Source organism: Drosophila ficusphila, unplaced genomic scaffold (assembly GCF_018152265.1).
Source record: "Drosophila ficusphila isolate 14025-0441.05 unplaced genomic scaffold, ASM1815226v1 contig_286, whole genome shotgun sequence".
In the NCBI taxonomy this organism is placed as follows: domain Eukaryota; kingdom Metazoa; phylum Arthropoda; class Insecta; order Diptera; family Drosophilidae; genus Drosophila; species Drosophila ficusphila.
Genome location: NW_025064189.1, coordinates 6299451 through 6327358, shown reverse-complemented (window position 1 = coordinate 6327358; position 27908 = coordinate 6299451). Strand labels below are relative to the sequence as shown.

At 40.3% G+C, this 27908-nt stretch overlaps 5 protein-coding genes across 10 annotated transcripts; 3 read left to right on the top strand and 2 right to left on the bottom strand.

Moving 5' to 3' along the window:
- The first annotated feature begins 669 nt into the window (after positions 1 to 669).
- Positions 670 to 6457, top strand: LOC108100610 (tribbles). The gene is made up of 2 exons (XM_017204599.1): positions 670 to 1871; positions 5212 to 6457. Exons 1-2 carry the CDS (start codon positions 1045 to 1047, stop codon positions 5840 to 5842), a joined length of 1458 nt encoding a protein of 485 aa, XP_017060088.1. The 5' UTR covers positions 670 to 1044; the 3' UTR covers positions 5843 to 6457.
- Positions 6458 to 9260: 2803 nt separating this feature from the next.
- On the top strand, positions 9261 to 10989 carry LOC108100344 (F-box/WD repeat-containing protein 4). Its single transcript, XM_017204169.2, has 3 exons — positions 9261 to 9606; positions 9665 to 10243; positions 10316 to 10989. The coding sequence occupies exons 1-3, from the start codon at positions 9404 to 9406 to the stop codon at positions 10761 to 10763; spliced, it is 1230 nt and encodes a 409-aa protein (XP_017059658.1). The 5' UTR covers positions 9261 to 9403; the 3' UTR covers positions 10764 to 10989.
- A 140-nt stretch (positions 10990 to 11129) lies between these two features.
- LOC108100341 (pantothenate kinase 3) lies at positions 11130 to 19253 on the bottom strand. 5 transcript variants are annotated; one of them, XM_017204165.2, is made up of 7 exons: positions 18766 to 19253; positions 14350 to 14528; positions 12826 to 13118; positions 12635 to 12760; positions 12398 to 12574; positions 12197 to 12332; positions 11130 to 12066 (listed from the first exon to the last, which is right to left on the bottom strand). In XM_017204165.2, exons 1-7 carry the CDS (start codon positions 18809 to 18811, stop codon positions 11761 to 11763), a joined length of 1263 nt encoding a protein of 420 aa, XP_017059654.1. In that variant the 5' UTR covers positions 18812 to 19253; the 3' UTR covers positions 11130 to 11760. The 5 variants fall into 5 exon arrangements, with proteins under 5 accessions (XP_017059654.1, XP_017059650.1, XP_017059653.1 ...); XM_017204161.2 differs by lacking the exon at positions 18766 to 19253 and adding an exon at positions 16919 to 17466; XM_017204164.2 differs by lacking the exon at positions 18766 to 19253 and adding an exon at positions 15438 to 15827.
- Positions 19254 to 19641: 388 nt separating this feature from the next.
- LOC108100343 (charged multivesicular body protein 7) lies at positions 19642 to 21393 on the top strand. The gene is made up of 4 exons (XM_017204168.2): positions 19642 to 20200; positions 20298 to 20517; positions 20572 to 20781; positions 20859 to 21393. The coding sequence occupies exons 1-4, from the start codon at positions 19727 to 19729 to the stop codon at positions 21308 to 21310; spliced, it is 1356 nt and encodes a 451-aa protein (XP_017059657.1). The 5' UTR covers positions 19642 to 19726; the 3' UTR covers positions 21311 to 21393.
- Positions 21394 to 21428: 35 nt separating this feature from the next.
- On the bottom strand, positions 21429 to 27465 carry LOC108100340 (rho-related BTB domain-containing protein 1). Of its 2 annotated transcripts, none has more exons than XM_017204159.1 (13): positions 27151 to 27465; positions 25233 to 25444; positions 25065 to 25168; positions 24807 to 25004; positions 23973 to 24509; positions 23656 to 23914; positions 23476 to 23589; positions 23330 to 23416; positions 23185 to 23268; positions 22881 to 23123; positions 22553 to 22823; positions 22101 to 22275; positions 21429 to 22045 (listed from the first exon to the last, which is right to left on the bottom strand). In XM_017204159.1, exons 2-12 carry the CDS (start codon positions 25419 to 25421, stop codon positions 22124 to 22126), a joined length of 2238 nt encoding a protein of 745 aa, XP_017059648.1. In that variant the 5' UTR covers positions 25422 to 25444; positions 27151 to 27465; the 3' UTR covers positions 21429 to 22045; positions 22101 to 22123. The 2 variants fall into 2 exon arrangements, with proteins under 2 accessions (XP_017059648.1, XP_017059649.1); XM_017204160.1 differs by having other exon boundaries at positions 22101 to 22254.
- Positions 27466 to 27908: the final 443 nt, after the last annotated feature.

Here is a 27908-nt window from a genome sequence, read left to right as displayed (position 1 = left end):
CAAGACATGTATACATATAAAGTTAGTTTCAGGCTAAACAACTTACATATTTCAAAAAGAATTGTAACGTATTGTTTGATCAGAGCTAGTGAAAATATCAAACTGATTTTCCCAATGCCACGAAATTGTAAGACTCTCAGACGTATTTGAGTTTTAAAAGATATTATACGGGTAAGTCGGCCCCCAGCACCCTGTTAAATCTATAAATGTTTGAGTTGACTGTACTTCAAAATTTCATTTTGATCTAGAAATTTTAAAATATGTAGGTTTATTATCCCCCTTCTAACTAAATTATTGCTACGTGTTATCAGTGCGCAGATTATTATGTAAAATCGTTAAAGTTTAAGGGTTGCTGTAAAGATAGGGTTTGTACAGTGACGTATTTTCAAACTTGGTCGGATATAGGAATTTCAGCGTTCACCGCAATGTTTTCAAAAATAACGATGCTCTCGCTCTCTGTTTCACCCCAACCATTTTCATTTGGAAAAAAACGTCGCTCTGGCCCTCGCTCGCTCTCTCTCCCTCTTGTTCAACGGCATTCTCACTGCCGCCAAGAGCGAGCAAGAGGGAAAGAGATCAGCTAGTAAGAGTGAGAGAGAGAGAGGAAGCATGAGAGAGCGTTATAGTTTCTCATTCTCTTTGCGTCGTACTTCTTCCAGCCACGCGAGACAGCTTGGTCACATTTGAAATTCAAACTGCGGAGAAGACGGTCGCGTTCGTCGTTTCGATTCGTTTCGCGAATTCAGTGAGCAGCGTTGTTCGATTTGTTTTAAAATCGCCGCATTTCGTCAGCGAGTAACCGCATTGCACATGGCTAAGCTAACCTAGTAGCATTCAAAATTAAACGAGAGTTTAAATCGAGAAATTAATCGCATACTAAACGGCGCGTCGCTAAATGTCAAAACAATTAACAGCCAAGTACAGCCGAGCTAAAGAGGAATAACAAAAGTATCAAAAGGAATAGTACGAAAAAGAAGAAGCAAGGGAGAAGACGTAGCGCGAGAGCAAGAACTGTGATAAAGTTAAAGTGGTAAACAAGCAATCATGGATAACAGTAGCGGTCAAAATAGCAGAACAGCCACGACGGCGTCAACCAACAAAATAGTCAGCAGCAGCTATTCGTCTCCAGCCTCGCCAACATTTGCGTCCTCTAGTGGCAACGGTGCCACAGGCAGCATGAGTTCCAGCCAGGAGGACACTGTACTGGGTTTATTTACGCCCAAAAAGGAGTTGGCCAATGCCAGGATGCTGCAAACGATCAGGGAGAAGGTACTGACGCCCGGCGGAGCCTGTGACCTTTTTGCTTTGGGCATTGCAGCGGAGCCCACGGACCAGCAGCCGGTGAGGTTGATCCAGAAGCGTTATCTGATCACCGCCCAACCTAGTCACATATCCGCCGCCGTAGCCGCCAAGACACCCGCCTCGTATCGCCACCTGGTCGATCTCACCGCCTCCAATTTGCGTTGTGTGGATATCTTTACCGGGGAGCAATTTCTGTGTAGAATTGTTAACGAACCGTTACATAAGGTCCAGCGTGCCTATTACCTACTGCATCAACAGGACGAAGAGCTGCGCAAAAGCACTATCTATGGACACTCGCTTATCCGACCGGTTCACGATATAATTTCCCTGTCTAAGGACCGCACCTACATCCTCATTGCCCCCGTTCCCCAGGAGAGGGACTCCACGGGCGGTGTTACCGGGGTCTACGAGAATCTGCACACCTACATCCGCCACGAAAAGCGACTGTGCGAAACGGAAGCCAGGGCCATCTTCCATCAGATCTGCCAAACCGTTCAGGTTTGCCACCGCAGTGGGATTATCCTCAGGGACCTCAAGCTCAAGCGGTTCTACTTCATCGACGAGGCAAGGTGAGTTGAGTGTCCAGGTGACACCTTCAAAAAAAAACTCCATATACCATATGCCATATTCCGTATACCTTGTGCCAACTCAATTGCATATGGCTAGTCGGTTTATTTTGCAATTCGATGGAAACTCGTTATGAGCGAGAGATCTTGTTTGTGGCCGTGTGTTGGTGGTGCCACAATTGTTGCTCTTGTTATTGGCCCGCAATGTTGTCGTTGTTTTTGCTTTTGTTTTTGTTGGCGCCGTCGTTGTGGGTAACATTGAACATTTAACAAGTGTTGCAATCGAATCACCAATAGGCCAACAAAAACAATTATACTGACAAACCACATGAGCGCAAAGCGTACGTTTGTATGCACAGCCCCGGGGGATATTTTAGCTACTATATTTTATTTATTTTAACTAAAGGTTATTTTGTGTGAAAATTTCCTAAAAATAATAGATTATCTTGTTTGTATATTTCCTTAAACCAATATCTTAAAAGTACAGATAAACAACCCAATAGGTGAGAATTAGTCTGTTTTTAAAATTCTTAAAAAAAAATTATTTAATTGAAGTATGATCACTTGTTTAATTATTATTTTAAACTCCTTTGTTTTCTATTAGACCGAAAAATACGCATACATACAAATATCTGCGTAACAAAAATTTAATTCTTAATAAATCGTTTTATACAGTTCAGGTAGATAACAAAAAGCTTATAACGTTGACCGCAGCTGTGTCTGTGTACATACACACAAGGGCCAATGGCCACAGTGGTGGCGAAAATTGTTGGCCCACCCGTTTTTCAGTACACTATTTGGAAGCTAGAAATATTGCCACATTTCAAGAATTGTTCAACATGGCTCTTACAATGTTGGTGCAGGGGTGGTGGTAAAGGCCATCTATTACAATGTTTTCATGATTTCTAAGAGATATGATGCATATTACACTGGCTGATGAAATATTGGCCCTACCTTTCCTCACTTCAATGCGAAATGTATTTTCGCATATGCAAATATATACAAGTGTATGAAAAACGCGCTGTCTCCCGTTCTTTTTATCTTCGTTTTTTACTGACATCAGCAGGGAATGACGTGAACAATTGTTCGATTTAGTGTGGCTTTTCAATTAGCGAAATATCTGCTGATTTTTTCGTCATTTCGTCGTTCTGTGCCAAGTGCAAAAACGGCGGAAGGAAGAAGCCCATAGATCTCTATCTTTACTATGTATCTACATACCTCTCTCACCTTGACGAAAAATAAACAACAAGTGTTCAATGCGATTTAAATGCGCTGCGATTATTGGCGGCGCTCGTTTCCATTCGAAAAACGCTATATAGATAAGTACTGGGTGTACATAGGCGTGTGTATCCATATCTTTTATATCCATACCCATATCCGAAGGGGCGCACACACGCACATCCAAACAACGAACCGAAATTTTAAGGTCACCATGCGGTGATTGGCCCTGACTCTGATCTTCTGTATTTTTAACGTATTTATACTGATATATATAGTATAGTATATTAATGGCAGTGGCTATATACAAACGCATGTATTTATGCATGTAAATCCGCGGTCATACTTTTATTTTGTGTGTCTCGCCTGTACATAAATACTTCCAAGGTGTTTGAGCACTTTTCTGCCGCCGGTTTTCCGTATTTCGTTTCTGATTTTATTTAACCTCTATCGCACGTTTAATTTGTGCCGAAGAGAGAAGAGATCGTCGCTCTTTAAAGCCTCTCTATATCTCCCATCGAGGTCACCAGCTGTAACTATTCTCCACTTTGCATCTCCACTTGTATTCGGTGCACAGAAATTTTTTTATTATATTTTTATTGATTTATGAAAGCCTTGATCTTAAAAATATGTTGTATTTAATAGAAATAACCTTCATCTTAAAACTGTTTAAGAAATGTAATATTTAATGTCAGATGTGGAGATAAGAAGTTAATATATGAAAATGTAGCCCCTGATCTAGTATTATTTATCGTGGTTATCAAAAAAAAACTATTTTCTTTAACAAAAATAGTTCTCTTGAAAACAGTTTAACAGCTTTGCAAAATATAGATACTTTCAAAATTTTCTCCTGGTAAAGTATGTAAACAAAGTAGATTTGGATAATTAGTTCCCACCTGTTGATATGAAGTTGAAGGTAATAGGTTTTTCTACAGTGTACACTGTAATTTGTGACGAGGAGAGGCGCGTTTTCAAAGCTTGTTTTCGTTCAGGGTCAGCTCGAGGTTTTTTTTGGCCTGCTTTGTGTTTGACTCTTTGGATGTTTGGATACCAGACCACGGCTGCCGTGTGCTTGTGTATCTCTCGGCTCGAAACCCCTTATAGTTTAGTATTCGGATCCCAGCAGAAGCGCCGTTGCAGCAACAAGTTGCGATACGTCACTTTGCTCACAGCTGACTCTCTTTCGACTCGACTCTATTCGCTGTGTTTGCAGGCGTTTTTTGTTTCGGCTTTTTTTTTTTTTTTTGTTTTTTGTTCGTTACTTTTGTACTTTTTGCATTCGAAATGTGGGCCAATGTCAATGGAGTGGGCCAATGGAGGAGCGATCGGGGGGGAGTGCAGGGGCGGAGGCACTCGCTCATGGGTGTCGGGGGTCGCAAGCTGCGCTTTCGTCACCGATTCAACTCAATTTCAACCAAACTCACAATGCTGTCGCTCTCTCGGCCAATTCGCCTTTTGACTTGTCAACAAACACGCCAACGCCAAAGACAACGACAAATATACCAACTGAAAACGCCGTGGCCGATCGATTCAAGTCTCTTCGATATTGCGCTAGCTAATGGCCCCACAAAATCAGGGGTTATGCAAGGCCCAGGGATTGCACATGATGTAGAGCTCGACGCTCGGTCTGATGTACACGGGTACAGTTGCGATCAGAATAATGGCAATGCCAAGTTATAAATGACGAATGATTAGCAAATTGGTATTGGCAAGAACTGTTTGACGTTTTTGGAAATAATTTATGTTCAATATATTAGGGTAAATAGGTTGAAAAAATATAATCGTATTTAATTTAAAACACTAAAATAAAATAAATGAGAAAAAGCCTTACATTTCAAATTAAGTTATTTTAAGAGATTGTAGGATTTAATAAATAAAAATAGATTTGTAAACAAAACAATACAAACTTATCATAAACAAAAAACAAAAAGAAATGCGATAATGTTTTAAAAAAAGATACGGCTATGAATAGAACTTACTGCTGCGTAAAATAATAAACACTTGTAAATAAACATAAGAAAATATAGGAATTTCAAAATGAATTTAAATAAAGAATACAATACATATACTTTCTACAGAGTGTGTCTTATACTTACTGGAATGTTTTTGCTCTCTCTTATTACAGAACCAAACTGCAGTATGAATCACTGGAAGGCTCAATGATCCTCGACGGCGAGGACGACACTCTGAGCGACAAGATCGGATGTCCATTGTACACCGCTCCGGAACTTTTGTGTCCCCAACCGACGTACAAGGGCAAACCGGCGGACATGTGGTCGCTGGGCGTGATCCTCTACACCATGCTGGTGGGTCAATACCCGTTCTACGAGAAGGCCAACTGCAACCTCATCACCGTGATCCGCCATGGAAACGTTCAGATACCCATGACACTCTCCAAATCGGTGCGATGGCTTCTGCTGTCGCTGCTGCGAAAGGATTTCACGGAACGCATGACAGCGAGCCATATCTTTTTGAGCCCATGGCTGCGGGAGCAGCGACCCTTCCACATGTACCTGCCCGTTAACGTGGAGGTGGCCGAGGACTGGAGCGATGCGGAGGAGGAGGGCGAGGGCACCGCCACCGATGCGATCGACGAGGACGAGGAAGGACTCTGTCCGTTGGGTGGCAAGCACGAGTACGAGGACATTGGTGTGGAGCCACTGGACTACACACGCACCACGCTCCAAATGGCCCAGAATGCCAACGGACTTTCGACCACGGAACCCGAACCCGATACGGACGTGGACATGGGCTGATTGGGCCTCGTGGAGTCACCCACGGGTTGCTTTCTGGGACACGCTGGCGCGTTGGCTACTTTCCGGCTGAATGCCGGAGTGAGTAGCCGCCGGGAATGGACAAATCCAGTCATTAGACACTGTGGAAATCCTGGCCCCATGTCAATGGCGCGCGCCGACACCGACTGCGTTCCACGTCGTCTTCCTGCAGGTGGTACTGCCAACAAAGACTTAAAGCCTCGCTTAGACACTCTTTTAAGACACACACACACACACACACACACAAGAACTCACTGCCTTCCAATCGCGCTGCGGCCACCGATCCGTTCAAGAATCGCGCGCCGCTCCGCAGCCTCCTCTCTGCAACTGATTCTTCCTAAAAGCAAAAACCTACCTATGTACAATACATTTAACATTTTAATTTTTTTGCAAACTGTTGATCTTATCAAAGGACAGTCGCCCTGATTTGTTTTTGGGCTCTAAAACACATTAGTTTCCATGTTAAAAAATGCAACGAATGCAAATTGTTATTTATTATTTAATACTTCTGTATTACGCTTTGTCTACTATTAAAATCTTGTAAGTGAACATCCTGAAAAAAAAACATAATACATTGAAATTTGATCTCACCAAGAATGAATGTAGTGATTTTTTTCTTTCTGGGCTTTGGGGGAATTTTTGTTTGATAAATTATTTCCGCTGAAATTTAGTTAAACTTATTTTACTTTTAGTTGAATTTCATCATATATTTATTTATTTAGTCGGAGCAACATATGTTGTTATCAGTTGTTGTTATGTTCTATTGAAATTCCACAGAACAGGGAAGCTACACAAGATGAAAACAATGAGTCAGAGAATCACAAGATTTTTCGAGAGTTCATGCGTCATTTTGTTTACTAATAAAACATTCAACATTCGATTAGATTGAGATAAATATTTTTGCAAAAATATCAAAACAAACCCCACCCATTCTAATTTGCTTGTTAAGTTAATCTATTCTCTTTATGAAGGTGATAAATAGGCAGTTTAACGCTTATTGTAAATTGTTAATCACCTAGAGCGTCCGGAGAGTGGAAAATTTAAATATTAATTTTCAGCTGTGAGATTCCTAATTACTTTGTAGATTCCCCAGTTGATTGCTACCAAGTGACTTCTAGTTATCAGTTAGGCGAACGTGACTTTGGGTACGGAAATATTTGTGACTTTGCTCTACAATAACAATAAACTAATATTGTGAATACCTGTGGTCCCACGACTGTCAACTGATGTGCCGACGTGACGGGAGCTTTCGCATGTATGCCCGATTTTTGGCTATAGTACATATACGTGTGTGCGCTCTCGAGCATTTTTACCTGTGGCCAAGCACTTTGTTCAGATTATGAAATTGCCGAGCAGAGAACGAGAACTGCGCAAAACGCGAAAACTGCTGACGACTACGTCACCTTCAGATTGTGACTATCAGTTTTTGGAGCTCAGTGCCACGCATGAACTTTTCCTAGACCCAATCGATCGCTCTAGATACGACTGGAAAATACCTACTGGAAATTACCCGTTCTTGAAGTAATTTCTTTCAGAACTTATGGTTTTTACACGTTTTAAGTGGCTTGGAATATGTTTGCACCTTTATATTTTATTGCTCATATTCATTTCAACATCTAAATTCTTATATAGTCATACTTTTTTTTCATAATCCGAACCATTAAGTTACTAAATCTTTTTATTTTGTTTTTTATACCTACTAAACTTATGATTATTATTTGTTTAAATTTACTATGAAAAAAAATTGTGGAATTTAAGATATGTAGGTACTAAAACTTCGATATCTTTTATAACAAAAGACTTTAAAGGGTAAAACCTATTGTCATGAGCTATTTGATAAGAATTTAAAGGGGCTTATAGAACGGAACGAACGATCCAGAAATTTTTGCACTCCTTCCTTACTAACCTAAAAGTCACGATTCTTTAGGCCAATCAGATGATTTTTGACACCTTTAATTCTTTCTAACCATCTTCTAATAGGGGTCATAATACAGAAAAAAGTATGTTAAATGGAAAGTACAAAAGTGTACTAGATAAGCCCAGTTACAAATTCACTTTTAGGGTTCTTAAACTTTAAGTGCTTTGGCAACCATAAAGTAGACCTTAACAGTGACAGTTACGCTACTTTCCCTGACCCAAAAATAGCCGTAAAACTTTTCTTTGTCTAATCTATTCTTAAGATTTTTTTCTTATACTTCTTTGTTTTTTTTGTTTCCGTCTTATCGTTATGAATATTGTCTTTAATAATGATTAAAATTTGTTTCCCTTTTTGATTATTCTTAGCTTTATAAACAACTTTTATTTAATTTTTCTGACTTACTCCAGAAGTACATTTTTATGCACTATTTTGCAGTACATATACGGCCGTAAATAAAGTGCTAGCAAGATACGAGAAGCTTTGTAGACAGATCAGACAGTATGTACGCTATTTCAAGTCAATCAAATGCTCAGGTAAGGTATTTAGCGCAAAAATCTCGCCAGTTTCGTGCCTAATTGCGGAAACAGTGTTCTAAATAACTTTAAATTGTTGCAATTGTATAAGTACGTGGTCGTATGCATGGCACATATATGCGTTCTTTTTTTATTTCAGACTTTTGTCCCCAAAATGTGCGGTTCCTGTCTATTTATTTTTCGTTGTTTCAGTCGGTTTACTTCAATCGATGCAAATCTTTTTAAATTCAACCTTCTGGGTCATAGGAACTATTTTGTAAAGATAAGAATATTGACACCTTTTCAAAGTTGTCATATATCGTAGTGTGTCTCTGAGTTCTAGCCTTGATAAGTTAACCTCAAAAGCAATACAAATGAAAAATTAATTACCTGTTTTTCATGAATTGAATTTTCTTAGATTGCCCTTTGCACAACTGAGAGAAATGGGTAATCATTGAAACCGCAAAGCTCTGATAGCGAAGTTTAAAAAGCTTTATGGATCAAAAACCCCCGGTAATCATTATTTCTCACTTCTAGGCCGGCAATAACTAGACAAGTTTTTTTAATAAACAAAACCTCTTTCAAGAATATATAAAAACCTAAAGTTTTCAGTTTATGGCTCTACAAATTTAGAAAAAAAAAAAACATTATATGTAGATAAAGTGCAATGGAAAACTATTTTAAACATGACCGAATTAATAAAATTTTTATATTGATTTTCTCATTTAGATGAAATTGTACAAATATGCCCCTATATATATGTTAAATTTCACAATTTCAGGTTATGTTACGTTACTTGCAATAATGACACACGTATTTATACGGACTTACATATATAGAAAAACCATTTCGATTGAAATTGAAGATTATTCATACTTCACATTGCATAGAGAATTGTGAGAGAACTGTGATTTGTCGTTGTCCCACCAAATTCGAATTTAACGGTAATATTTTTGAGTGCTGGAAAATAAAACAGAAATTGGGCTAAAGTCGATAGAAAATTATCGGATTTTTCAAAAGCAATCGACGTTGTGTCATACTCAATGGGAGCGTTTTTGGTTTAACAATATGAATGTGATCTCGAACCTCAAATTACCAAGTATATAGCAAAAGATGCACGAAACCCCATTGCGGCTAACAGATTTAAACGTCGATTGCCTTCTGCTGATTTTTGACTACTGTTCGGAAGGAGATCTTTTGTGCCTGTGCCTGGCAAACCGATTTCTGGAGGAAGTTATAGACACTCACATTTACTCCCCGTTGTCCGTGGATTTGCTCCTCTGTGGCCACCGGGATAATCCCACAATCGAGCAGAGGTAGGTAATAAACATCAGGAATTGAACCCCAATTAATATTCCTTGTTTTCTTATCCAGAAACCGAACCCGCCTGACCAACTATGAACGGATCCAAGTGTCTAAAAACTGGGTTAGTGGCACCTATTTTGAGCGCCCCTACTTCCACCATGTCCAGATGTTCCCCACGAAACTCTGTCTGGAGGCCAACTATTTGTATATTACCCATGCGGGCTACCTGCGAAAGTACCGCCGTTCCAGCTGTGACGCACTGCACCGAAGATTCGAGGAGGAGATCAGTACGTCAACCCACAGCGACATCTCAGATTTTGTTAAAAAGCGGGACACCATTTTCGCGGGAAGGGTGTGCGGATCATGCTTTCACTACGACGCGGAAGGCATCACGGAACAAAGGATGCATCCCGCCAACGAGTATCTGTACTGCGTGGACTTTGTCAATGACTTGTACGCTACCAGCACCGATCACTGCTGCAAACTGTGGCAGCGATCTGAGGAGTTTGGACTGACGCACTTCGACATGGTCGCGAATCGGCCGCATGCCTTTAAGTCCATGGAACTAAGTTCAGATGGCCAGTGGCTATATGGAGGTCTCTATACGGACGTGGGTCGCCAGGCCCTGAGGGGGATTCATGTTGAAAGGTAAAATAACTATATAGAGAATCCATTTACTAATAACCAAACTCTTCTTAAAAAATTGGTCCTACTCAACAGTGGCGAGGAATTGGTATTTAACTCCAACACAATGTCCATTTACGACCTGAAAATGAAAGATGAACATGTAATTTTCACGGCCAACTTCGACACGACATTTCGGATGTTTGACCGCCGCATCGATCGTGATGTTGGGATCTGGGAAGATCCGTTCGACTCGTCGTTCTACAGCTTGGAGTACGATGGACTTTATGCAGTGCTCGTCGGCACCAACCGACATGCACGGGTCAACCTCTACGATATAAGAATGCAGAAGTACGTACAACTATACTTTCCCGGACGGACGCGGCAGCACAATGGCTTTTCACCCGTGTACAGCCTCGCCTGTGATAGCCAATATATGTTCGTAGCCACCGACCACAACCTGCGAGTCTTCGATTTCAAAGCCAATTGTGGGATTCAAAGGGACTACAGCAACATCAATGGACTTGTCAAAAGAAAATTATGAAAAATACTGGTAACTAGACAGATTATATGACGTCTTATCGGAATGATTGCAAAAGCAGTTTTATCCTTTTTCCAAAATAGTTTAAAAAAAATTCTCTAAGAGTACTATTTTTAGTTAAACAAAAATTAAATTGTAGAACGAAAACAAAGAATGTAAGAATTGCCAATATATTAGGCTTTAAGTTTTAAAACAAACATTAAACCAGTAAACATTTCTAGACACGTAATGATAATTTAAACACTTTATACTTAAAAAAACAAAAATGGGCTACTATTTATAATCAATCATTATACCAAAGTTAGTCGGAAAGTTATATCTTCAAATATATGTCCGAAATCCTTTTTTGTTTAAAAGGCAATTCAAAAGTTTGATTTAAACAAGTTTATTGACCTGCCGACAAATTGGAGCCTATCATAACATGACCACAAACTTATTCTCTAAAAAAGAAACTTTAAAACATCCACTTAAATCATGTACACAAACGTTAAGGTAAAAACTTATAGGTATGCATGAATATGGTCAAAGGACACGTGCATATCATTAGGTGTATGCAATACATGCTCTTCAAAAGTTTTGTTGCGCGCGAGACTTTCAATTGGGGTTCCATTTTCAAGTATTTTTAATACTTTTTCCGAGAGCTAACATTTATCACTGTAGAAAAGAAACTAAGAGCTACCGAAACTGCATGATTGTAACATACGTTATGCGGGCGTAAAATGAAGATATAAATTGTGGTTTGGCATTTTTTGTTGGGCCAAAATTCGTTGCTTGCTAGCAGGCACTTTTATCCATAAAGTATTTTCATGCATTTACAATTTGTGCGTCGTCATTAAGTTACAAACTAAAGCCGAGAGAGGATTACGATAAATACCGAGATAAACTGCGAAGGGATCAAAGCCATTGCCATTGCCTTTTAGATCTTAGGTCTACTGTACATGCACTACGATCGAATAGGGCCACGTCGATGACCCTCGGGAGGAACATGAGGTTACAGCGACTATCTAGTGGAGTGTGTGCTCGTTGGCGACTTCCCTTGTGGCTCGTCGGGGGAATGCGTTGCGGCATCCGTAGTGACAACGCACTCGCTGGCGTCCGTCGCTGCGTGGGCTGGATGCTCCACTCCGTCGTTGAGGGCAGCTGCCAGCTCACCGTTGAATTGCAGCAGACAGCCCAGCGCACCAAAGTAGCCCTCGTGCTCCAGGAAGAGACCCTTCATTGTGCCGTTGGACCAGAACTCCATTGCGTAAGCCAGAAGCTTCATGGAAATGGGATTCACTCGCAGGAAGTTGCCCACAAAGACGACCTACAAGGAGTTGATAAAAGAGGTTAGAAATTTGTAAGCTTTAAAATTGATAATCATTGACCGAAGCTTTAACATTAAAGTTTCGTTCATAAAATAATTAAATATGCCACATATAAAATACAAATCTTACCCTATCGATCTTCTCATTCAGCGCACACATCCTTGCTATGGATCCAATATTGTTTGTTATGGTGACCAGCGTGGCATTTGCCAAATCTTCACGTGACACTGAGCCACGTTTGTCATTCAGATGCATCTGGCCAAAGCTGTAGATAGAAAGCATATTGAAAACTGGTTGTTTGAACTTTCATTTCCGTATTTCGCATTTTACCTTGACGCCACCAAATCGCCGGGCAGACCAAAGCGGTTATAATCGCCGCCGTAAATATCCTTAACCAACTTGTCCACCTTTCTATTGTCGCCCTTGGTGGCCAGTTGGATAGCCTCTTCGAAGGATGTGCAGCCGGTGAGTAGGCAACACAGTCCGAGGAATGTACCGCCGCCCAAACTGAAGATAGAGAGCATTGTAGTTATTCGAAGAGATAATAGTAAGCCAAACCGAACTCACCTTGTGCCCGAAATGCGCTTGTAGTTGTCGGGACCGTAGACAGCCAGTATGGAAACTCCGGAGCCCACATTCACCAGGATGAACGGAAACGGTTGCGAGAAGTTGAACTGTCGCTTCTCGCTTTTTCTGCAAGATATTCGGTAAATAAAAATCGTTAGAAACTCCTCGTAGCCAGCACTTACTCCACTTACAGAATGTCTCGTGCGTTTTCATAGTAGTAGCACTCTGTGTGATTGTGCAGGTCGGCGAAGAGGATGCCCTTGATGAGCGTGTCCAGTTCGTCGAATTTGGCAAGCTTCATGTTGACTTGGTCGCGGAAGTCCTGCTCGAACTTGAAGGCTCCGCCGCCGGTGGCGCAGACCGTGGTCACCAGTTCCGCCATGCCCTTTTGCTTGGCCAGCGACAGGAAGTTGCCCATGTCGGTCGTCTGGAAGCGGATGAAATGCAGCGAGCCTCGTCTCTTCCGTATCTCGACATTGTCCATCTGAAAGAATACAAAAGGAAACAAATAAGTAATTGTAAATAAAATATTAATTTTAGTAATTTAGCTTTTTTCTTTTGAATTCATATATCATGATCATTAGGAGTTCAATATTTGCGGACTTACGGTGAAATTACCTTCATAAATATGCAAATTAAACCCCAAAAACCATTACCAAATAAAAATGTAAAGTACAAAAGTCAACGTTCGTTTCACGAGCGCTTTCCAAACTGTTCCTAGGCTATAAAACGTATATATTTACGATCGCCATTTACTTAAAGTATCCAAAGTCTAAGTACAAGGGTAATTTGTACGAAATTTGCAAAATAAACTACCAAGCAATCGAATGCGCATGAGAATCAAAATAGTTCCATAGAAAAGGTCGGGTATTTTCGACTCAGTTTTGGATTTATTTTGGGTAGGGCATTTACCCCAAGCTTAGCGATTAATTCTGAACTGGAATTAAATACTTGAAAAAAGTGTTCTGCTATTTAAGCAGCAAAATAAATACAATTTAATAAGATCATGATAAATCGGTAAAATTTCTTTTAATTTGAAAAATGTTGATTGTTTACAAAGTAAATTACACATTATTTATAAACCATGATCTAAGATTTAAATTTTCCCTGTTGTTATGCTTGTTTTTAATTTTGAAGCGCCAATTAACCTATTTTTCAACATCCGTTTGGGTAGCTTTGTTTGCTACTATTTAAACGTTAATTGAAATTAAAACAAAGCGAACTAATTACGTTAACAGTGAATCACTGGGCTTTAAAGGTAAACAAAGGAATCTTTTTTTGCGTGAGATTGGCGCGTGGTACACGGAAAACAAAGAAATGTTATCAATCAAATCGCAAACTTTTTCGAAGAATCTAAACTATTCTGCTAAAATCATAATCAAATTCGCTTCTTTTTGATAAGATTAAAATATCAGGCAACTATTTAATTAATTTACTAGTAATTTTGTTTTCTGTGTAGGCGTTTGCGCTAAAGTGAAGGTCACAATAGAGTCACTCACACTCGAAAGCCCGTATTAAATCACCAGACGACCCATTCCGACCCGCACAAGATGACTTGTTGACTGGACGTGCAAATATCGCTGGGATTGATAATATTTTAGTTGATAATACCGAATGCTAATGGCCTGCGTCAGCGGGCTTTGTTACAAAACCGAACATCCACATTCCACGATGGCAAGCAAATATGGATTTCTATAGTTGGCCCATCATCTCACCTGTAGATGCGTATCTCGATGTCCGGTTTTGCCGTACGCCGAGTTTTTGGTTAAGTAGCGCCGGATATTCCTTAAAATTCCAGCCTCGCGATCCTGCTCATCCGGCGTTATGTCCTTCGGCTCGAAATAGACCAACTTTGTCAGGGTTCCGCCAATATCCATGCCGAACCATGGCATTGCTGAAATGGTAAAAAATATAACCATTAGTTAAGTATTAAAATTGATAATATACTGTATATGTATATTGTTTTTAAACCTTATAAAAACACGACACACCTGCATTATCAAAGCAATAACAGTAATAACTGATTAATCTTTTCGGGAGGCGCATCTCGGGCACAAAAGGCGGCACCACAAACTCCTTGGATTTAAGATCACAAAAGACACATAGCTAAAATTTTAATTTCTTTTTTTACTTAAAATTTAAGTGTCAAATTGGAGCTAAAATTCCAGTGCTGGAAATTTGTTTACGATTTCAACACACTATCAAATGAATCTGATTGATTTGTAATATCAAACCTGTCTGAAGCGAATGCGACAAACATGTTCGGGAAGTTTTTGACACAGATTCAATGGCGGGCAAAGCAACAAGTTTCAAAACATTACAAGAGCAGAAAGAAATCGAACGCCAAGCCGCTGAAATGTTTGAAAGCGGTTCATGTTCATGGTGTCAAGATCAAATCGGCGCCAAACTATGTCACAATACAGGTATGCTAGAGGTTGCTAAATCGCGTGTACTTCACAATTTATGTTTATCACATACAGTAGATATTGCCTAAAAGTATCTTTAAAGGTGCGTAGCAAATATGAATTAATTATAAGAGATACTATAAATATATTTTAAGACACGAGCTTGGAGAGAAAACACTTTTTAGGAATGATAATATTATTTTTGTGTGCTATTCTTCCCCACCTATTTGCATATGGAAATATCCAGTGATTATTAGAATAGAATATCAACCAATCTATTTTTGTCTCTTTACCAGTTTGTTTCTGTTAACTTTTCCCCTTTGTTTGTTATTTAACAAACACTTTGGGAAGGGTTTCCCCAAAAACTAAACCGCATTGGACTTTGGAAGTGCACGCACCGCTCTGGATGATAAGATCAAAGATCGATGTGAAGTGTAGCGCCTCCGGCATGATGTAACCCTTGGAGCTGATTTATTCCGTTCGAGTATAGAATCCACTGCACATAACACGGTCGTGTAATCGTTGGTTACGCGTTTTATATTTTTTATTTGACTTCGCCCAGCCCAATGAACCAGGGGCAATGCGTATCTGAGGTGTACGAGTAAAATTCCCGCCACGGAACTTTCGTTCGTCGGTGTAAATTAATGCCCGAGTGCGAGTGCGAGTGTCTATAACTTTTCGGTTTGTATGGGCGAGCACAGTTCGCCTGTGTGCTATGTAGACTGCCTAAACCGGAAACATTTCACCCGGACGCCACAACCAAGCGCGACACGTCGATGGCTCCAACTGACTGACTGCCTGCCGGATAATATATTGGCCGTAAACAGCTGAACACTGGCAAAATGGGGTATTCAATTGAATTGAATCGTATCGAATCGATGTGAAGTGAACGCATGTGCGCCACAGGCGGTTAAATACACCTTTCTTATCTGCCTTACGGAGCACGCAGCTTATCGCGGTCTGGTATTGCCCGATTTGACCAAGGAATTGACCATTTAGCGGGCTCCACCCATTACACACGACAGGTGTAGTTTTCCGACGAATTGGCCCCGATCTTCACATGTCGATTAGCAATTTGCGAGGTCCCCTGCCACGTACTATATATCTAATCAGTCCATTTAACTTGTACTCTATTTCTGTACACACACTTGAAGTCATTTAAAAATCTTCAGTAAAAACTAGAGGAAGTCAAGAGTGCGGTCAGTGTTATCTTTACATTATGTACCTGATACTCTTTGAAATTAGAAGGGTATAAACTTATACAGACTAATTGTGGGATCAATGGACGATAATGGCGGAGTTTCGCCTACGAAAAAACACTTCAAGTTATCATTGAACATAGAGACTATCTAAACGTTATCTTATTACGTCAAACTATCCTTTGATGAAAGCATTACATTTAATGTGAGTTGTGTAATCTTAGAACGGTGCTTACTTTCCAAGATTTAATATTTATATATTTTTTATAGAAACAGTATTGAAGGTCAAAAAATATTCATTATACTTTTAAAACCCTAAGTACTAATAAAAATTTTAGCAAACTGTCAATAAATTTGGAAAGTTTAAAAGATACTTAAAAAGATTTTTGCTAAACAAATTTTACATCGTAATACATTATAATTTTAATATTTGAAATTGCAGACTGAGTACCTGGAAAAAATTCCAGGTTATTTAAATGATTCAGCTTGATCAGATAAGTGGATGTCAAAACATTTTAATATTTATCCAGATTAACCAAGAGTTTTCCTTGGACATATTTAAAAGTTTTTGCAGCAGAATAAAAAATCTCTTTAAATTTAACAGGAATGGTAGAAATGAATTTCGAAGTATTGATGAATTGGCGAGTGCCGAAACTTGAAGACATCTCCCACCAACTTACACATGAGCTCATCGCCTTGGGGAATCTGAATGGCGGGAAGCTCTTCATCGTGGCAGACGCAGGAGGAGGAGGAGCTGGAGCTCTCGCACCTTGGCCGCTCAAAAAACGCTGGTTCCGCCTCCAAATCGATGGGATCTCGGGCATCCGAAGGCGTTGTAATGGACTTGCTCTTGGAACCCAGTGCAGTTCGCCACGGAGCGCGCCAAGAGTTTTTTTTCGCTGAGATCACAGGTGAGGTTGGCGGACTGGGACTGGTCGGTTTCTTATCGTTATGCAATTTGAATATTTTCAAATTGAATGAATATTTCGAGTTGCGCGTGGGGACTTTCATTTTGTTTGCTTTTTTTTGCTGACACACACAGAGCAGAGGTTTACAAGTTCACAGAGACGGCGGGCACTTATCACAGGCGGGGGGAAATTTGTAGTGGTGATTGGACCATTGGATGTCTGGTTTGCTCAATTCATAGATTTCTAAATCGCTCAGAGCTAACACTCACTCGGTGGCGATCGCGCGATCCGATCCCATCCGTTGTTGACCGTTCGAAAACAGACGTGAAACGCGTTTGAATGAAATTTTACTTTACCGAAGCCAGCGAGCGGCGACTGCGCTGCGGCTTTCGCATATGTATAAGCTCCCCAGACGCGATGAACGCCAATACAAGTGGTTCGTACATATGGGCACACATATGCATGGCCCGTATTAATGAGCGGACATCGGCGAGCCGAACCGAACTTAATCATTACGAAAACACACTTAAAACCCAGCCAGAGCAGCGACGACCCAGTGTGAACCCTACGACGTCTGTGTGGATCGGTATTACGTCCGTCCGTCCGCTTTTGCATTTACCTCGACGACGTAGTGCGTCCAAGTAACTTGGTAAAATTCCTAAAATGCCAGCCAGTGCATAGTCAATCATCGATGGCCATTCATGGCCGCCCTTGTGGCTCAGCATTCTCTCCGCAGGCGCAAGAAACGTGATAAGTCCTGATAACAAGTCCGAAATGGTACAAATTCCAAACAGAGAAACCTCCCAAAAGCAAAATGACCAGGAATGGAGAGAGCTGAAACAGTAAGTCAATTCCTAATCATTCGTACATATGTTTTGGGGAAAACTACTAGCCGTTCTCTATATGCAAACACTGATTTCGATTATAACCAGATTAGTTATGTGTGTTTGGTGATTTATAAGTTAATCTTATCATATGTTTATTTATGTACCTACAAACCATAAAATCTGGCGTAGCATTATAAGTAGGGTATTGGAGTATAATGACTTTGTGTAAATAGATCACAGTCATAATGAAGATATATAGATATGGCAGACCAGAAAATTATAATTACATATTTGCTGAATTAGCAATTTTGCATTTAATGAAAAAACCCCGTTCATGAATAAATGAATTAAATAAACAAAACAACCTAAAGTTGCGCTTGTGTTGGCAATATAAGTATTGTTTAATAAATACTAGTACTATAACCAAAAATAGAGTTTCCAAAAGAAAAAAAACCTTACATAGTTAAAAATTTAAATGCTACTTTTATTGGTATAATTATTGGTATAATTTTAAAAATAGCCACGAAAAACTACGCTTCCCCAATAGAAGAATAGCTTATCCCGCCAATTAAGCATCACTCGAGCTTTGGAGGCGGGTTTCCTTTTATAAGTATCATGTGGTTACTTTTTAATCTAAGCTTAGCTTAAACATTTTGATTATGTTTGTCGAAAAACCTTAACCGTCATTTGAAGACAATGTATGCACTTTGAATCTCAGAAGCTGTGGACCAGTTATGGGACTTTGATTTGTACAGTTGCAATCTTGCAGACTCTCTCGAAATATGGACTTACCCCTCGCCAACTGATTGCGCAGATTAATCTGTTCGTCCTCCATCATGATGATTTGCAAGAAGCGATTGGAGGGAGTCGGTGCACCGCAGAATAGGGGAGCAATCTGAAGTGGATCTTTGTTTTCCGGCAATTTGTACAATCAAGTACAATCTGCAAGAGGCGGGGAGGTCTTGGCGGGGAAAGTGCTGATGGCCTGATGGAATTGCCGATGGCCGTGGCGAAAGAGGCTAAGAACGTGGTGACTCAGGGACTGAGCGGCACTACACTCATCGATGCTGCGGGAATCCTTGCGTGGCCAAGTTAGTATTATTCTCCATGCATTCCCGGTATCCTCTGGACTGGTGTTGATTTCCAATGCCAATACAAGCCCAATCGAATTCCACGCACACTCAACAAAAACTTCAAAACAAAATTTTCGTCAGAAGTTTTTAATCTAGTAGCCTGAATCGGATCAGCTGATTTCGGATGGGAGAAAGTTAGTCGATATCCAAGTTATCGAAATGCCAGTGCTGGAAAATGGTTTGGCCAAAAACGTTATATATTTGATTATTCAAACATTAATTTTATTTTGTGTACATAGTTTTCAAAAGGTGAAATTACTTTCAATTTTTTAACTACACGCAGACGACACTTCAAAACGTCATAGGCACAAACTTAAGCTTATAATTAATATTCGTATTCCTCAGAGCTTAAAAATCTTATTATCTTATCTTACTTAGTTTGAGATTTTCTCTAGGCGTGTCTCCAAAACTTAATAATATTATAATTTTAGATATAATTAAATAAATAAAAAAAAACATTTAAATTTAAACATCGTAAGCTGCAACTGTTTTATTTGAATTTTGTTTACAAGCTTAAAAGTCACATAATCATTTCACAACACTACGAAACAGCTGACACAACAAAAAACATAAGCACAAAGACGCGCAATTCTTATGGTCCAGAGGAAATAAACATTTTTATGATGAGCCTTGCAAGCGGGGACGAGGGTAATGGAAAGGGCCAATTCAGCTTTCCGGCATGCTGGAAAGATAACGCTATTATGCAGCTACAATTCGCCATGTTCCGATCTCGAGATCTGGACACCGAGGACTATGACGCAAAAATGAAATTCTGGAAGGATTTGATTGGGAATTACTTGGAGTTCGCCGGAAGACCCATATTCAGTCTGCGAGATTTGCAACTGCAATTTATGCGGGGTGTCCAATTGCCCGCATGTTTGGATACCGTTATAATGGAGATGCAGCAGAGGAAGCAGATCCGATATCGCAGTGAGTTCGAGCATGATCCGGCGAATTCTTGGAGCGCATGGCTGGTCAACAGTCTGGTAAAGCGTCCCCTCTCGTGGAGCTGGGCCAAAATAAAGTACAGCGTGGTAGCCGAGGACCTGGAGGCGTCCTCTCTTGTTGAATGGGTTCACCTGGATGTCTTAAACGTATGTACTTATTATTTATATATGTATACCTTTATATGTCCCTATGATCTTTTTTTAACAGAATTATATATGGAAAATATTTACATACTTTTTACAGAACATTTGTGAACTCATAACCGAAAAAGTCCTATCTGAGAACAGTGGAAAATTACTACATTTTGATGCATTCAAATCCCTTTGTAAGTCCCAAGAAGTTCGCATTCATTCAGACAATGATTTCCGCGCTTGCTTGCTGGCGCTAAATGTTCGTCAAATCATCGGTCTTGAGTTTAAGACAGAAAAGGGATTGCGTCAAATTCACTTGATCAAAATACCAAGTAGGTTTTGGAATTTTAAATTGATATTTTAGTTTTTAATAATATTTTATATAGAAAAACAGGGTGATGATCTTAACATCAGCCAAGAGGATCATGCCGTTCACAATCTTCAGAATACTCAGGCCCAGTTACTTAAGCAGTTGGAAAATTTGGAGGAAGAAATAAAGGTAAACGATGACAAAGCGCGTCAATACATGAAGGAAAACAAGAGGCAAATGGCCAAAACATATCTACGAAAAAGACATCTGCTAGAGAAGAATCATGGTAAGACTCATTTGACATTCTTTAATTAAGTTAAGTATACAGTCTTTAAATTCTGTGAATTATTAATTTTTCTATAGAGCGTCGCAGTATTGCTTTGCATAACATTGAATCGCTTTTGTCTAGCGTGGATGAGGCTCAAAATAGTGGCGTTGTAATGGACGCCTACAAGATCGGCTCAAACACCTTGAAGAAAGTGCTTTCGGATTCTGGACTAAAGTACGACAATGTCGACGAAGTTCTGGCTGATGTGCGGGACACTCTAGACCAGCATCGGGAAGTTCAGGATACCCTGTCCAATAGTGTCGTTGAGGGCGTTAGCCAAGAGGAGGATCAGCTTGAGAAGGAATTGCGAGAACTGTGTGGCGAAACATCTAAAGTTTTTATCAATCCGCTCATTAATAACAATGATAAACCGGAGGTTGTTATCACGGACGAGGAGATGATTGCCATGCTGCAAGAGCTCGAGGTTGAGGATGGCACCGTATCCCAATCGAGTACAAGAGCTGTGAAAACTTTACAGGGGCTTTAAAATTATTCGTGTTTTCTTTTATATATATGGCATGTGAATTGTTCTAGTACTTAAGTCTATAAAATTGTTATAATATTTTTGAATATCTTCCTTTTTATTACGAAAATAATAGAAGAGCTTTGTTCGTAATTGCTTTATTCTATCATTCTGTACAAAATGCGTCCTTATCGTAAAGTATTGCTTAGGACTATGGCTAGACAAATGTTTCCGTAAGTAGGAATTCAAAAATATACATACATACATGTCTTAGGTAAAGGTACAGATATAAGGATATACACATTGTCTGCTTCGTCCTTTCGCTTCCTAAATTTTCCTTTTTGGAATCGTGCAGAACAAGATGGGTGTACACCATTATATCGTAAGGCAATACAGCGAAATGCTTCGCATCGCCGAGGTGCATGTGCATACATACTCGTCTATGCTTTGCATTTTATATATATAGGCGTATAAATATAAGAAATCCGAAGCACTTTGCAGTATGCTCCTTTGTTCTGGGTCGAGCTATGTTGGACTTATGTATTAGTAATCACTAAGGCAAATTTGCGCTCCTATATATTGCGTAATGTCAAAAGCGGACGCGCCACTTCCCCTCCATTCGCAATTCCCAATCCCTCCCGCTCCAAGTCGTCTGTTCTTGAGGTTTGTTATGTGTGGATTTGAAAAAGTATCAAAATACTTAAAATCGTACAGATGAAACAAATCAGGACCGGCAGGATCACAATGAAGCGAAGTGATCTGAAATGTGAAGATAGATTTAGATCAAGCCGTATGTATCGGTTAGTTAATTCACCTTCCTTGCCCGAGGGCTGGGTGTCAGAGATTCAAGTCCATGTCCGCCTCCAGATCAATGTGATTGATTGAATTGCCGGCGCTATTGAAGATCTGATTATCGGCATTGCTGTTCTCAGCGGTTCCACTTACGTCTCCGCTGCGCTTCGATTTACCTAACAGCCAGCAAGAGAATACTTTGACCAAATTTCGCACATTAATATAACGATGATGGCGTTGTCGTTGTAAATGAGCAAGGAAATCAAAAGGAAAGGAAAATCATAACGAGACACCTGGCTACGAATACAAACCGTTCAAGCGATACATACAAAATCCTTTAGTGTTAGCAATCAGAGAATTATTAACTGGCTGAAACTAAAACCTGAGCTGTTCCTCCGACTGGAGTTTTAGGTCTGGGATGTCAAGTGTGCTGGGATGTGGAGCAGATAATTCTGTAAGAGTAGGAACACTTACCACCAGTGAAGCACAGACAGCCCTCGTCATCGCTCGGTGACTCGCGCCTCGAGCTTTTTAATTTTAACTCCTTGTTCAACTCGTTCAGACAGCGCTGATAGTAGTCATAGTCCTTAAGATACCAAACTGGAGGCCAGCGGTGTTCGCGCAAGTACTCCTGATTATCTTGGTGCAGCGCCTTCAGGCCCTTGAGGGAGAACTTACAAATAAGGTTGTAATTGACGCACAGGTACGACATGCACCACTCGGCTAACTGATGTGCGTTGTGCAGCTGTGGAGAAAAATGATTGAATTAGAATAGAAATACAATTCAACTTAACGTATGTACCTTTACTGGTTCCAGTAACTTCAGACAATGATCCACCGTTTCATTGGTTTCGTCCTGGGAAATTAGAGTGAGATCTTCGATAACGCGGCACTCAACAAGGTTGAGCAGTCGCGGCAGGCAGAGTCGGTTGGCCAGCTCCAGTAGATTGAGGCACTTGACGGCCGAGATTGGCGGAATCTGGTCAGTATAAAGGTAGCACAGTAGCTTGTGGAATGTGTAAATTGTAACGCCAGGGAAAACGATCTAAGGCAACGACGTTCCAAGTTAATATTAAAGGACATAAGTAGTGTGTGACATTGCCTACCACATTGGAATGCGCCTCGCGAAAGTCGCCCAGCAACATTGCGCGCATGACATCACAACGACCAACTAAGACAGCTCGGTGTGCCTGCAATTCATAAGGAGTAATTTGCATTGCTTGCTTTTAATGGTTTTTAAAAAAAACATACCTTCATTAAACCATCATCCAACTCGAAGGTGACATCGCTGAAGCAACCGTCACCAATGCAATGGCGTTCCATGCTTTCTTTGATGCGCTAAAATAAAAAGGAGGCCCATAATTAACGTGTACTTAATGCTTATTGGCATTTCTTACAAGACAAATGTGCGGATTGGGCTCATCGCTGGAGTTTTCCATAACAGTCTGAGGCCTGGAAAGTAGCTGAGTCAGTTGCGGCAGTTCTAAAAGATCGGCAGCTTCTCTAATTTCCTACAAGCACAAAACATGAATGGTTAAAATTTTTATAAAATATTTGTTCTATCCCAATAAACCTACCTGCAGATTATTGCAATCTTTGTCAATGGTGCCGGTGTATATAAATCTCAGGCACTGATGCAGAGCTTGCGGAGAGATGAGTTTGCTGAGGGTGACAATCGTCTGAAGACCGTTCACACCCCGTTGATTCTCCACGTGCACCAGGCGAATGCTCTGCAATACCGGATGATGCAGCTCCTTGTACAAATCGTTGGACCGCTTGGATTCCATTAGAGGTAACGCCTGATAGCTTGAGCGGCGCTTCAAGTGTTCCCACATGCTGTAAAACACAAAACAACATTAGAATAAAAATGAGCAAATATTGAACCTAAACTTACCGTTGTGTGCGTGATTCGTAGCGAATCAACGACTCAGTGTCGTCGTTGAAGTCCGCGATGGTGGCCTCCCCGAATGTGGAGCTGACCATGCTAGACTCGCTGCTGCTCCGCCCGCCCATGTCGGTCAGCTCCGTGCTCAGCAGGCGCTGGAAGATACTGGACGCGGCGGCCAGCATGAATCTGTGCACGGCGAACTTGGTGCCACCCGCCCCGACCAATACGAGGTCGGTGTAGGCCTGCGACAGGAACATGTTGTAGATGTCCTGCCGATAATTACCGACCATGACCGTGACCTCCGGTGGTGGCGGTTTTGGTGGCCTGAAAGGCGCCTGCAGCAGCGGCTTCTGTACCTTCTTCAGGTTCGTCATCCAAAATCGCTGCTGCCGGCGCGCAATCAATGCGGATCGGATGGCGTTTTCAAAGACCTCGTTCACCCCGAAATAGGTGAACACGCTCGTCTCGTAGTAGGCTACTCCAAGCTCCTTGGCCACCGCACGGGCTTCATCCGGCATAACCAGGTCACTCTTCAATGCAGCTCTGTAAAAAGTATTAGGGTCGATTTGTGTTTGGAAATTCAAAACGAAAAGGTTTGGCCAGTTTTTATCTTTAGTTAACGTTTACTTAAACTGTTTATTTGTGTGTTTTCTTTAAACTTTGTTTTAGAAACTGTGAGTGAATCAGTTCGATTTAATTGAACCAGCCCTTTTACAGGTTCTCATAGCTATAAATAAATTCCCACATACAGCAATCAATTTATAGAAAGACCCTCAAGACTTTTTCATTTGAAAGCGAAAACTTAGAGAAAACCAGCTGAATCCTGTTAGCGAAACATACCGAACAAAAGTTCCCTTTTCGCCAAAATATGAGAGATAGTTCTCATCGCGGTACATGTATCGCAGGTCGTTTTTGCAGCCAACTAGAATGACGGGTACATCCGGACAAAAGCGGCGAATTTCCGGATACCACATCATCTTGCAGTTGCGCAGGGAAATCGGACTGGCAATGGAAAAGCACAGCAGCACCACATCGGATCTGTGGGTCAAGGAGAACAATATAATTTATTGTAACAAAGGCCTTTAAGTGATTACGAACCTGCCATAGGCGAAACGGCGATCCTTGTCGTGGTCACCAAAAGTATCCCATAGACGAAGTGAGACATTCACTCCGTCCACCACCTCCCACGATCGCTCGAGAACCTTTAAATTGGAAACAGAGCAGATGTCAATTGGATACTTTAGAGCACATGGACTGTAAACCCACATCTTTGTATATGCGATACTGATCGATGGCCCACACAGTCGGCACATGTGTGGAAAGTAGCTGGGAAAGCGAGACGTGTTTGTTGCAGGCTCTCGCGCAGATCAACCGCGTCTTGCCCACCGCCGTGTCGCCAACCAGGACGCACTTCACCAACTCTTGATGCGGCTGCTCGTTGTCCATTTTGGGCATGCACTACGAGTACTTAATGGAATCTGAAATTAAATCGATTTTTTTATTGCGACAGAGATTGGGAAATATTTTTATTGTTAAAAATATTTAACTTAAATCTTCCTAGTAAATTTAAATTTAGAGATATTTATTTTCAAGGTTTCTAAACTTCAGTTCACACTCTCTTCATATAATAATAAACTACGTAACCGCTTCAATCTTCTAAGTTTCTGTAAAGTCTATCACCGATGCTAAATTCTTATCTAATAATCAACACGCTAATTAATTAATTCAACAATTTATGAAGCAAATCAACGTTTTTTGTGCAAAGAATTTCTATGTGCAGAGGGTTAGATTTTCATAGTCTGAAATATTAAGTTTCTCGAATGAATTGTTTGTAAATACGTTTACAGCAAGCCATAACTGATCTGCACTAATAGAAACATTGTTTACTCCGTAGAATTTTCTTTGTTTATGTTTACCAAGCATTTTATGAAACCAAATTGGCGGGGTCTCCATCTAAATTGTTATGGGAACTTTGGTATCATGTGTACATGTGTATGTTCCTAGAAATCAATTGGACCCAGTTATCACAGTCTATAAAATCACAACGCATTCATTGACCCCCATTCTACTTGTCACGGAGGAAGTTTAAGCCCGTTCATCAGATACGGAGCGATAAGCACTTTTGGTCACTAATTGAACTTAATTGGAACTGCACTAAAAATATCTGTCATCAATCCTCAAGCCACAATGAGAACGCTTCTTCCTGCGTGAAGCCCACGCTGCACGGGAATCCATTGTCCGATCATCTCGACGCGCTGCAGTCTATTTTCGGAAGCGCTTCGAGTCCAAAACAATAACAATACAATTGAAGATAAGTGACTTTACTACAGGAGTGTGGACATCCGAGATCTTCGCATTTTATTCAGTATTATTTATCGACGCACATAGAGGGACGTTAACCCTAAGAATCACACTGAATCGGCGCATTTATTGTTTCTGGTTAAAATAATGGTACATAGTTTTAAGTTTAAATTTAAATCAGTAGCTAATCCTAATTGATTTACGCATAAAAAATAACGAATGAACAAATTTCAATAAATAAATGTTTAAATAGAATTTTTCCAAATTCATAACGTCAAATTATTTATTATGTTTTGCACGTTAAATATTTCCATAACTTTTAATCTCTTATTCAGATTTTAGCGCATGAAAATTAAATTTATTTTTAGCCAGGATCTAAGTAATTCATCATGCGACTGTGAACTGGCCAAATAATTAGGCATTCCGGTCCGCGAGATTTATCGGAGCACTTCAGCATATTAGCATAATTAACATGTGCCCCATCATAATGGCAATCTTTGGCTTATTTTGCCATGTCTAATTGTCTGGGAAGTCTCCTTTTTCAATTTTGCCAGCTTATTGATTTTCTCGTGCCATTGCAAAACGGTCACAAACACCGTTACCAAAAACCATACACACATAAACACACACAAAGCACAGGGACTTTGAGAGGGGATCTTGAAGTTCCCCACTCTCCACTCCGGTAAACTTGGCCCATTTCTAGCCCATACAAAAAATCAAGAAAAATCGTTTAAATGAAAACTCATATTTTACCTTTGCGCAGCAGCCGACACTTGCACTTTTTAATACACACGAACAAACAAGTCTTTAGTAGGTAAACAATTTAATTAGAACTTAATTTGATTGCTGCTCGAATCGAAATGGATGGGTACCTAAATCTTACCTCTGGAAACGCCTGATGCCCCGGAATTATACGTATTTGCCTCAATGTTCTTTACTTTTGCGTATTGCACTTATCAACACGCACACCAAAGCACGGCATTTTACAACAATTTGCATTTATTTCTGCACCCACACACCGTTGGCGAAACGCAGATTGTGGCTCGCAAACACTTTTTACGGCTGGCGAAATGGCATCACTGCGATTTGTTTGCCTAGTGCGGCGGATTAGCAAGTGTTTGTTTTTTGCCAACAGCACTATCAATAAAACAATAAAATGCAGTTACAGCCCGCAATTCTTCTACGCGCTTTGACGGCAGCCGGCCAGTGTTTAACAACTGCGGCGGGTGGCCTCTCGGCGTTGCCAAATGACAGGAGAACGGGAATTCACGTTATTTTAACTTTTGTAACGAGTTTTTTGTGGTTCCGCGGATGTTGTTTTTAGGTACTTCACCTTTGAATTTGAAGTGAAAATGTAAGAAATTAATTGTATATTTACTTAATCAAACGTACAGTTTTTGGTAAATTGTAAATAAATAGTATGCTAAGATTTCATACACAATACACCGTTACTTAATATATTTGTGTAAAATAAAAATAAAAATTCGAGGACAAGCAAACAATAGTTTTAAAATCTCATATTAAAACACATACCATTCTGCCCACCAGAAAAAGCTTACAATTTGGGGGCCCCAACTGGCAGCCACAAAATAACTCAAGATATGGCAACTCTTGGAACTAGTTCCTCGTTGCAAAGTCTTG